At 44.1% G+C, this 11,568-nt stretch overlaps 1 protein-coding gene across 2 annotated transcripts in view; it reads right to left on the bottom strand.

Annotated features, from left to right (window-relative positions):
* Positions 1 to 6,748: 6,748 nt before the first annotated feature.
* The window catches only part of LOC146190566 (major facilitator superfamily domain-containing protein 6-like), a 19,810-nt gene continuing 14,990 nt past the window's right edge, over positions 6,749 to 11,568 (bottom strand). For both annotated transcript variants that reach the window (XM_084600962.1, XM_084600963.1), the window contains exon 5: positions 6,749 to 10,607. In XM_084600962.1, coding sequence (XP_084457088.1) covers positions 10,471 to 10,607 — 137 coding nt within the window. In that variant the 3' untranslated portion in view covers positions 6,749 to 10,470. The remainder of the gene's footprint in view (positions 10,608 to 11,568) is intronic.

The raw sequence follows: 11,568 nt of genomic DNA on the forward strand, positions 1-11,568 counted from the left end.
AGGCAAAGGAGAGGGAGGCTCGGTGAACATAACAACAGGCTTCGTGAAACTCAACTGCCTCTGCACAGAAGGCGCTGATGGCTGTTTCTATAGAAGAAAACCGGGCTACGTTCCGCAACGCATCCCGACCTGAATGGAACATAAGCGGCCCCCACAGATCGCGAGGTATAGAAAACGTCCGTGGAGATACGAAGGCCGAGAAGGGGGGACTCAAAAGGGAAAATTTGAATGAAAAAGGCGGGTGAAAAGGAAGGAGGAGACTAGAGATGGATGGTCCCACCATGGATCAAAACGGGGAAGAATATATCAGACGGTATATAGGTGTGACCTCCAAACGCGACGGGGTGGTGGTCGAGCTCCAAGGGGAGTGGAGTTACCCGGAGGAGCACCTGAAGCGTAGCCGCATACGCGTTGTGCGCATTGTGCGGAATGCTCCCGTAACGGCGAGGAGAGGGACGCGCTGCACAGAAATGACCCTCTCCCGAAGACGGGAATGAACGAAGCGAGAACACCAAGCGGGCGCGACGAAAATAACGGCAGATTGTATGACCTGGAAATAAAGCTTGCGGAGAGAAGATGGGGCATGGAGCGATGCAGTGAAAGAAATGAAACAAGTCGCGACGCAAAGGCCTCCGCCTTGTCTCGCAGAAAGTTAGCATGAGGTAGAAATTAAAGCTGTCGTTCGAATACAACGCCTAAAATTATACGTTTCTGTTTAATATTGAGTGGTCGGCCCGCAAAGTGTACGGTGGGGTTCCGCCTTTGCATTCTACACACGCCTTGCGAAAACAGCATGCAAAATATTTCTCCCATGAGATGGTGGCCCAGGAGTACGAAGCTCAGCTGGCGATTCTCTTAAGGGCATCCACACACAACTGCTCGAAATCGTGGCGCTTTCGGGCCGGTATCAATAATATGGTGTCACCAGCACATGCCTGTAGCAAAACGCCAAGGGGGCATTGGATGCCCGAGAAGGTCGACGTTAACAACATTCCACAACAAACTGGAAACAGGGACCAATAAAGGGCAATCAAGAGTAGGGTTGGCAGACACCTCTTTACCCATGCGCGTGCGGTAGACCCCCCGTGCGCTGTGAAAGGAAGGGAGGCAAGAGGTAATACAGGTTGGACTGGAGGCCACGGCAGCGAAAGTAACGAAGGACAAGCGGGTGCTAAACGCTATTGAATACGCTTAAAATGAAGGGAAATAAAAACTACAGATATGCGTGATGCGCGGAAATATTCCTAAGCCGCTCTCGGCGAGGTGAAGGCTGGCACGGTACTGAGCGAAATGAAGCCTGGAGTGCATAAAATAACAACGATGGTCGTGTAAGCGTTGCAACAATTTGTCGAGTATAGAGTTCATTACTATGGGCCCATAGGAAGTAGGGTAGAAAGGGAAGAGGAACGACTCGACTTCGGAAGGAAGACGATCCGCCCCTGCGCCATGCGGAGGAAAAATGACAGAGGGCGTTTTTGAAAAGGAAGAGGAAGAAGGACAGGTGAGCACGAAAGAGGCTGTCAACAAAACGCATACACATAAGCCAGACATACTGCTTTTACAAGAAACTTGCACATAAACCACATGCACATAAACCAGGCGTAGTGCTTTTACAACAAACTTGGCTCCCCCCCCCGCCCCCCATAGTCACTTACCTTGAAAAAAGAATCCTGTTTTCCGCGCGGATCGCATAAATTGTAGGGGCGGTGGCTTATTGACTTTGATATCTTCAAAATTATGCCACCGGGCAAAAATAAGCAAAAAATTAATGAATCCCGACTGTGAGCTCTTAGATTTAGATATCACTTTGCCGAAGTGTGCCCCTGTCACAGTCGCTAACGTCATCCCCGTATACGTGAACGTAGTACAGACTGTTTCGATAGATTACTTATAAACTCTAATACGGTCACCATTGCAGGAGAATTCAACTCACACCATACTCTTCGGGGTCACTAGTCTGATTCATGTGGACAGCTGTTTGGACGTGGATGTCAGCAAATGCTGTGCGCTGCTGCAATTCTCGGGCTGTAACCTCCATGCATGGAAATTCACGATCTGTCATCGATTTATCCCGGGCAGTAGGAGGGATAGGTATAGGAAAATGGTCAACAGTAGACTGTAGTACATTGAGCGACCACTTTACAATAACCTTTACAATCATGGTGAGCCCAATACGTGATACCAGCTTTATAATATCTTTATAATATCGGTATTCTATTCTTTAATATTCTTCACCATCAGCTCCCATTTAGCATTTTTCCTCTCGGCACGATCAAAAACAACAGCGTTACACTGTTCGCTCTACGTAATAATTTTCTACTACCTAAGGTCAGTACTAACTACGGGAAACAAGGCCAATTTTCATCCATATCATTTTGGAATTCTTTGAATTTCAACATTAAGCAAACTAATACACTTTCTTTGTTCAAGTTGAAATTAAAAACTTTTCTTCTTAATTTGTGATTTCTTTACTTAGATTTTGTGCCGCGGAATTCGTAAGTGTTTTTGTACTTTTTTCTGTGTTCTATTTTTGTATCTAACTCTGTCGGCAATGCCCTCTTTACTATATATTTCGTTATTTATTTTCAGTGTTGCTTCATAAATTTTCTTACAATAATATTATTCTTTATGTTGCCTATCGAAATATATTACCATGGGAGGTCCCACCTGCGGTCTTGTACCATGGGACCTCTCGCTGTATATTCTTGTACGTTGTTTTTTATTCGAAAATAAACTTTCAACTTAAACTTCAACAAAAACTAGTAGATAATGCCACCTATGCAGCATCGCTGCGCTCCTCCTTCACATCTAATCGTTTTTTCATGTAGGACCGACAGAGCACCGCCGGTCTTTTCCTGAATTGTGAACGCTACGAAGAATTCCCAGTTCACTGTGCGGTCTGCTGTAAGCAATATATCGCCATCCCCATGGTGGAATGATGCGTGTGAGACAGCCTTCTGCCGCAGGAAAGCAGCATAGAGGAGCCTTTCATATAACCAGAGCCCAGTAAATTAGATGAACTACAAATTTTGTTCGCCGTCATTTAAACAAGCTATAGCTTAGGCAATGGACGAGCATAACCAAAGTTTAAATACGTATTTGTCAAACCCAAAACACAGGAAGGCTTTGTATCATTTTATGGAACAAAATAGGAACTGAGAAGTTTCTCAATTATTAATTTCGGCAGTGTTGTCTCCACAAGAGGCAAAATATGAGTTGGAAACCATTGCACAAGGGCTAGCATCACTTTTCCAGGAGCAGTGCAGAGTTTCTCTGCACGCCCCCATTCCCTGCTCCAACTATGTTGAGGCTGAAAGGTTAGAACTCCTAACTATAATTTCTTCCATGCAATTATCGGCTCCGGTTTGGGACGGGGTTACGGTAGGTATACTAAAAAAATTAGCACACGCTCAGAACCTCTTGGATCTGGTCAATGAATCATTAGAAACTGCTTGGCTGCCCAACTGGAAGGTGGGGAAAATTATATTACTCTTGAAAGACTCTGGGAAAGGACTTTATGTCGAAAACATTCGGCCGATAGCTTTGACTTCGAACCTGGTAAAACTAATAGAAAACATTGTGCATGGCCGCCTCTCAAAGCATATTTCAGAGATCAATGTTTTGTGCTTGGCCTAGATTGGCATCTGCCACCGAGGCTCAATGTAGATTTAGAAAGCAGTATTCGCCTTGCTATGGGCAACAACGAAGTATCAGAATTAGTAGCGCGCGATATTTCCAAGGCCTGAGACAGTATTGAGCATTCGATTCTGCTTAACAAGTTGTCGTCATTACGTCCACCGTTCTACATTTATGCACGGATCGGTGAAGTTTTTAAAGGACGGAAAGGACAATAGGTGTGCCTCAGCAGGGTTCCGTGCTCTCGCCACTTGATTTTAATATGTTGATGTGTGATATACTGGCTCATACTGATGTCAGTATATATATATATATATATATATATATATATCTGTTCAGAAAAAGTCAGACGTGGGGAAGAAAAGAATGTATTGACCGAAAAATGGAACAGTTACTGCTGCATATGTTCTGTCAATAATTCATAAGTGACACGTACAGTTTCCCGAGAAAAGAAAAAGGCATAAGCTTCATTAACTACATATATATACTTAAAAAAATTTATGTGAAACCTAGAGAAGAGGCAATTACAGACGCGTATTATATGAATTACATAAATAAAATGTCACCCTTAAAGATAGGATGGAGAAGTTTCATAGCATTAACCCCAGCTACGGCCAATTTAGGGCCTACTGCGGCCCTCCATGGGCAATCGCAATAGGGCTCATTTTATCTTTACCGCATACAATCTGAACATATCTTGCATATGTCCGCAAGTACTCTAAAACAGGCCCGCCTGGGCAGTATGGAGCATGCCCGCTTTCCAGCCCAGCCGCGATCCATGCGGGACCTATTTGGCTTTTGAGTGGGCAGCCTCGTTAGTGGTAGCCCATCTTCTATCTGCTTTAGTCCTGCATTTACGTCGCATCTGCTCTAAAATGAATTACAAAAGACCGATGTGGGCAGAAGCGGGTATGATCATTTCCAGCCTCGCCACAGCCCATGCGGAAACTATATATAGAGTTTTTTGTGGGCAGCCTCATTTGGGGTACCCCAGGAGTTTTATGCATAAAGCCTACAGTTCCGTCGGACCATATCTCGAGTACCCCTCAAGGAACCCACGTAGGCAACATGCGGGCATGCCCGTTTTTATCCCTGTCACGACCCATGCGGGACCTATTGGCCTTTTGATTGGAGAGCCCCATTTAGGTTAGCCCAGGCTTTTCTACGTAAAGCCCTATATAGCTTTGCAACTGACCTAAAACTCCCCACGAGGGACCCTTAAAGCCCAGATGGGGGAATATGTGCTCAGTTAAGCCTTGCCAATATGATGGTCAAATGGGAAACACACGGGCAAGCCCAAATTGGGCTTGCCCGCTTTATTACTAAAGCGGGCCCTCATGGGTATTATTGTGGTAGCCCTAGCCCAACTTGTCCATATGGTCCCCAGTGGAGACTCGTATTGTTTACTACTTAAGCTTTAAATGTGTGCAAAAGTTGTGCGCTAGTTTTTAAAACCAAGACTCCCTTATATGCTTCGGTTAAACTACCGCTAAAACATCTTATCTAAAGTGGAATCTGGTATTTGGGCATTACGTATGATGCTAGTATAGAGTGGTGGCCTCACGTCAACAATAAGGTTCAAAAAGGTGAGCGTGCATTTGGTAGGCTCACACACATAAGTAACCAGAAATTTAGAATGCGCTGAGACACTCTTCTAATTCTGTACAAGCCTATGTGAGACCATTTCTGGAATTTTGACTGTATTCTCTTTTCTGGTTCTCCGAACTATAAGCTGCATTTCTTGCTGCTTTTAGAGCAACGTGCACTGCGCCTTTGCCTAGGTCTCCCCCAATCAGTATCCACCACTGTTTCGTACTTGGAGGCTCGTATTCCGGACCTTAACTCTCGCTTCGGCCTACTGTTAAATTATTCTTGCGGTCATCTGAGTCTACTCCCGGGGTGGCTATACCTATTTTTGCGTCCCACACGGCCCTCTTTCCCACTCACGAGTGCCGAGGCTCTGCATGCCTCAGGTTGTTTTCACACAGAGCATTTTAGCGATGATTGGTATGCACCTCGGTTCTACATGTCCTATTGGTTACACAACGTCCATTGTGGATATTGGTTTTGATTCTTGGTTGGTTTGGTTGGTTTGTGGGGACGTCCCAAAGTGACTCGGGCTATGAGACGCCGTAGTGGAGGGCTCCGGAAATTTCGACCACCTAGGGTTCTTTATTCCATCTAATGTAAAGCACTGACTTTCAAGTCTAATATCCAGTCTCTTATCTGATCGCCTTTAAATGTTCCCGGATCACACTGCAATCGCCACTGATGCGTCTGTGTCCGTACAGAAGGTAGCGATTGGATTTTTTTCAATCTCTTTCCTGAAGATTTTCGCTGTGTGTCCCGGATTACACACCGATCGTATTAGCAGAGTTTATGGCAATTGGGCTTGCACGTTTAAAAGTTCTCTGCAATCAGTCAAAAATAATTTCACCATCATACTGTCTTTTTTGTTGTCATTGGAGTCGGCACTGGATGCTCTTTCTGAGCCGCTCACTGCAGTATTTCATACCGGTATGGGTGAAAGAAATACGCTTCATCTGGGTTCCAGATCACTGCGGTATTTTCCAAGATGAAGTAGACTTCTTGGTTAAATCAGCTCTTGATCTACCTGTTCTATGTACCATCCGTAACAATTTTTGGAATCAATACATAGCCGCCTCAAGCAATGATCCCTTGTTATCTACTGCAGACTATCAACATGTCAAGTATTCATGAAAAGTTTGTTCATGTCAGTCTGTCAGTCACGGCAGTGTGAGGTAACGCTGACTCTCATACGTTGCAAGATCCCCCGCCTAATAGTTATGTAGATGCAGGTTCAGTCCCACAAACCTTTGCGAGGCTTACGGTACAACTCGCTCGCTCGGTACAACTTATACAGCTCCCTGTTCGAAGTGTTTTAATGAGAATGCGGATACTCCCAGATCGTGTTTGATCGTATCTTGCGAGTTTCTTTCCAACGACAATATTTCACTCAACTTGTCCCACCGCCACTTGAAGAGGGATAGCGGTCTCCTTTTATGTTGATTCTGTGTAAATTAAATTGCAACCTCTTAAAGGCGACGCACAATGCGCCAGGCTAAATAAAATAAAAAAAAACGCACTGTGGGTAAAAGTTTTATTGTGTATACAAACGGTCTCGAGGCGTGCATTCTGGTTTCAAAACTTTACTGTTACTGTACAACACTCGCAAATAACTCGTCACATTAGCACTCATTATACCGGGTACGCAAGTATGCACAAAAAAATAAAAATCAATACAGACAAGTGTTTACACTCATTTGCGCACACCTCACAGTCCTGTACTTGAAGCATCATGTCGTGCCCTCTGGCGGGAAGTGATGAATGCGCAATGGACACACAAGCCTCCGCAAAAGCGCAATGCAAACATCCATTCGATCCTGCTCATACAATCGATGCAACTTCTAGAATGATGAGCTCTCGCACTTATTAACACAAACCACACACAACGTCCTAATGGTGAAAACACGCATCACACGCGCACCAAAAAAACTAAGTATTTCGTTCAAGACACAGCACTGATTCGCTAAGTCTTGCACGGCAAGATATGCGAGCCATTCAGTCTTCACGCAATCCATTAATTCATGCTAAGCGAAAACGCGTGCTTCGGACGCAGTGATCATAAGGTACACAACTGCCTCAACTTTGTACTGTCGCCTAAATGCTATAATTAAACTAATCTACGTCAACTGTTCGCTTGAAATGGAAGCTCAAATTTCTTTACAGTAACCTTTAAAGTTTCTCTCGCACTCAACCCCAAATACTATCCCTCTCCATAGCTCGCACGGTTCGTGTGCATAGTCGCTTCACTGCTGCCGCTTATATTGCAGAAACTATTCCGTTTTCTTTACCCACCAATACAAGAAACAGTTCGTGCAGTACAATAAAACAAAATCTATTGCACTTGCTTGAATGCAAGGAGATAGAGTACGCACTCCGCTTTTGCAAACCATGATTACAGGCGCGTATTTTTCCGAGAACCCTCATCTCAAACTTTGCCTTTTACTGAAGTTCACCAAAGTTATCTCCGTTAAAAATACCATCACTAGCTACAAATAGAGGACGCATACAATTGAACTACGCGTTCAAATAATACTTCTATGTACCATATAAAGACACATGCGGATGTCCATTCAAATAAGCCATGTACACAAAGTGATGGCAGCGTGGTATCACAAACAGTTGCTCGCATTGAGCAGGAGTGCGCAGAGTGTTGTACTTTGACACTATACTGAGGCAAACAACACGACGGAGGAGTGAGGCCAGTGAAACTAACATTCAACAGCTTTCGTGAGCCAAGTACGCAAAAATGAACACTCCTACACACACGATAACATGTCGGTGTGTTCACTTTGTTAAGGATAAGTTAAAGTTGGGGCAGAACAGCAACAAACAAACGACCGTAAATCAGGAAGAAAAAATGCACAGTGCAAAAACTCCTATTTGATGCAGCTGCTGCTTCCTGAACTTTGAAAAACTACAGAACAAACACGTATAAGGTTAGTCACTCTCTTCACAACCACCATGACAGCAAGTCGCCTCCTCAAAATTACCGAGCAAGGTGTGAAAACAGTGGAAAAGAAAGGTATACGAACGCCGCTCATTTCAGATATGGCAGCGACCTTCAAGAGTTTATATTAGTCGTTATCCATTCGATGTGCAGACTCGCACGCCCAATGCTTGCAACAAGACGAAATGTACACGCGAATGCAATTCTCAGCCGCAGCACGCTTTTCATTCAGTTCCATCTTACGGAGGAAAGTTTATTCTGCTTTTGAGTCAGATCTTGTGGAAATCGCTATCTAAAATGCTGTTAAAGAAGTAAATTTAATGACAATACCAACTGTTTCACGCACTTCCTTCATAGCATATCAGGAAACAAGTAATGGTTGCCTAATGCATGGGAAGGAAATTACGTTAAGCGGAAAGGGAATAGTGGTTGTACATGACGAGGATCACATATTGCCTTTGAAGCGCTTATAGAGGTTGCATGAAACTCCAGCTGAGGTAAAAAGAAATGGATGTAGAAGTTGTTGGTTAGGTGGCGCATGTCCAGACATTCACTTTGTTTACCGTTTCTAAAGAAAGTTCAGTTTTATATACGTGTAATCAAATGGCCTATCAACGTCACGATGAGCAATAACTTTTCTTTCATTAATCACACATAAACGTATAAAGAGGAAAAAAAGGTCTGTGCGACCAGCATAAATGAAACCGCTGTTTCTTTGCAGTATAGTAGTATTTTATGCTTCACGCTACTGTTCGTAAGGATTTTCCCAAGTTTACAGGTTGAAAACACAATGGCATTAGCGCCGCTTGAACACTGACGCTACCTTTCAGTGGCATATGTCCCACGTGCAGTGCTGCGATGCGAACCCATCGATCCAAATACTGCCCCCCTCCCCTAATATCGCCTGGTGGCAGCCAAACAAGGGGTGCATTATTCTCGTTATATCTACACAAGCATGCCTATTTCCCTATAACGAACTTAGACGAAACAGTGAAGCTCACAGGCACCTACACCGACCGCTACACTTAGAGCCATTTACTTGATTGCGCGTTTCCAACATTCCTGTACTCTGCGCGTTAAAGCAATGCCATTGCGTGCAATGCATAACAAGAATGTCTCCATAATGCGGTACATGCGAAAAATTCTCTCCGCCGTTTTGAAAGGATTTGTATTTCACTCATCCTGCACGCTGTAAGGAAAATTGTGAAAATGTTTGGATCCAAGTATTAGCCATGGGCTCATCGATGCAACATCGGCTATACACCGAAATGAGCAGACGTAAAAAGCACACAAAAGAAAGAAACACCATACCGTGAAAATGAACCACAAAATAAATGATAAGACAAATGTAAACAGTAAGATCACAGGTTAAATGCTGTATACTTAGCCCCTTAGGTTTGGATAAACGGAGTTTTCCTGCCAGTACAGGTTACCGGACAGCCTCTGAAGTGGTTAGTCTCACGATCAAACGATATTAAAAGCATTTATTCAGAAAAATATTAGCTGAGCGCAGTCGGCTGAATTCATTAGTATATATGATCTACTAAGGGTTCATACATCTGCAATACTCTTATCGCGCATCGTAAAAACGCGCAATTCATTACTCACTTTGGGTAAAGCTCGGCATACGACATATTGAAATGTTAAACACAGCTTCTCGATGTAGCGGATGCATTCTAAGTCAGCGGCGTAGGTGTGTCAACTTGCTCATAACCACGCAGAGCTGCACTGTCCACGATATCCCACCATGATCTAAGTTCGAAATTTAAAAAAAAAAAAAAATGAGAACATCAATGCGGTCAAGACATACGGAAGCGTTTCGACAGGGATAAAGGTTCAAAATTCACAACACAGCAGCATTGGGACCTTTGTAATCTCCATCTTCCCATTTCTTCCCCCCCCCCTTTCCAACAGACTCCTCCCTGCTTATCATCGATAATTTGCTACCCGCTAAATAATTATATGAAACCGTCTAAAATAATGTGTTTTGTATTGAAGTGAACTACGTATAAAAACACACCAAACAATGCCCAGCACAAATTGCGCTAAACACACGGCCCACAATACCAACTGGCGTGGAAAATGGGCGCTCAGTCCAATCGCTACGTGAGGCGAATCATATTTTTCGTCCCGCGCGTCTGCACTTCACCAAGAGGAGGCCTTCACAAGGCAACCTGTCGTGTTGCGCGTCTTGCTTGTGGGACGCAGCTGAAGTGACGTAAAAGGACAACAAAACTAGAGTCGGCCGACACCGCAACGAGGTTACGCCTGGCGGCCAGCAGGCGGCAAGACGTGGACCTTCAAACAACCTCTTCCCGCTCCTCTTCCTCCTTTCCATCGCGGGAAATGTCTGGCTCCGCAACTTCGAGTGCCAGCCCGGAAATCTGCTCCTGGTCTTCCTTCGGTTGCGATGGTTGCGAGCCACTAAGCACGGATTCTGCGCCAATAAAATAGTGGTAGGAAGAAAAATGATGTGAGGGAGGTGGTGTTGCGAAAGCTACTGCTTATGGGCAGTGACCATAGCCCGAATCTCTGATGCGTTACTCGCATGTAGAAGCACTGTAATAGCTAGATGCCGTCTTTCCAAACCGCCCAGCTCTTCAAATGACAGTCAGGAACTGCCCTTACACGGCGTCAACACTTTAGAGAAACGGACTCTCGAGATCTGCAAGCTTTGTAACGTTGCAAAACCGGTTACAAATGCGGACTCGAGTATACGGAGTATATGTATACGATTTCCAACATGTATACAGTTCCCAGCAGGTATAGCGTAATTTACGCGTATACGATTCCCAGTAGAAAATGTGTCCTTATGAGAGATTTTTTTTTCTAATTGTAGGTTGAGATTTCACCGAATGACTCGCCAGCTGAGATTCATAAAAACGCAAAATATAGGTATTCGCTAGCGTTAAGAGGATTGTGGTACATTAGGCACTCCCGTGAAAACCAAGGCGCTGTGTTTGTTCACTGCAGTAACTAAGTTACTAAGGAGTTCAGTACCAAATGTCACGTCTCCAGTAGCCCAGAAACCAGACTTCGTAGCAATGAGATTTAATATGAATTTATGAATACTCTCAACTGATTTACAAATATTCCATACCAAGCGAATTTTTTATTCTGCCAGCGGTAAATCTGCTTCTTACAGAAAAGTACGGCCGCTCAATGCAACAGCATATATACTACTGTTCGTTTAATATATAACCGATGCGCCCCAGGTGCCTCCAGGACGGTACGAGAAACACCAAGAAGGGTGCACAATCAGGGTGCACAATTATGGGAAACAATCAGTCCGATTCTCTGCTACCACTCTTTGGAATTCATTACCTACAACTATCAAACAATCATTAACTATTTTTGCCTTTAAATCCGCTCTTCGTCAGTTTTTGTTATCACACTTA

Source organism: Amblyomma maculatum, chromosome 4 (genome assembly GCF_055883805.1).
Source record: "Amblyomma maculatum isolate TAMU_Amacu chromosome 4, ASM5588380v1, whole genome shotgun sequence".
Lineage (NCBI taxonomy): Eukaryota > Metazoa > Arthropoda > Arachnida > Ixodida > Ixodidae > Amblyomma > Amblyomma maculatum.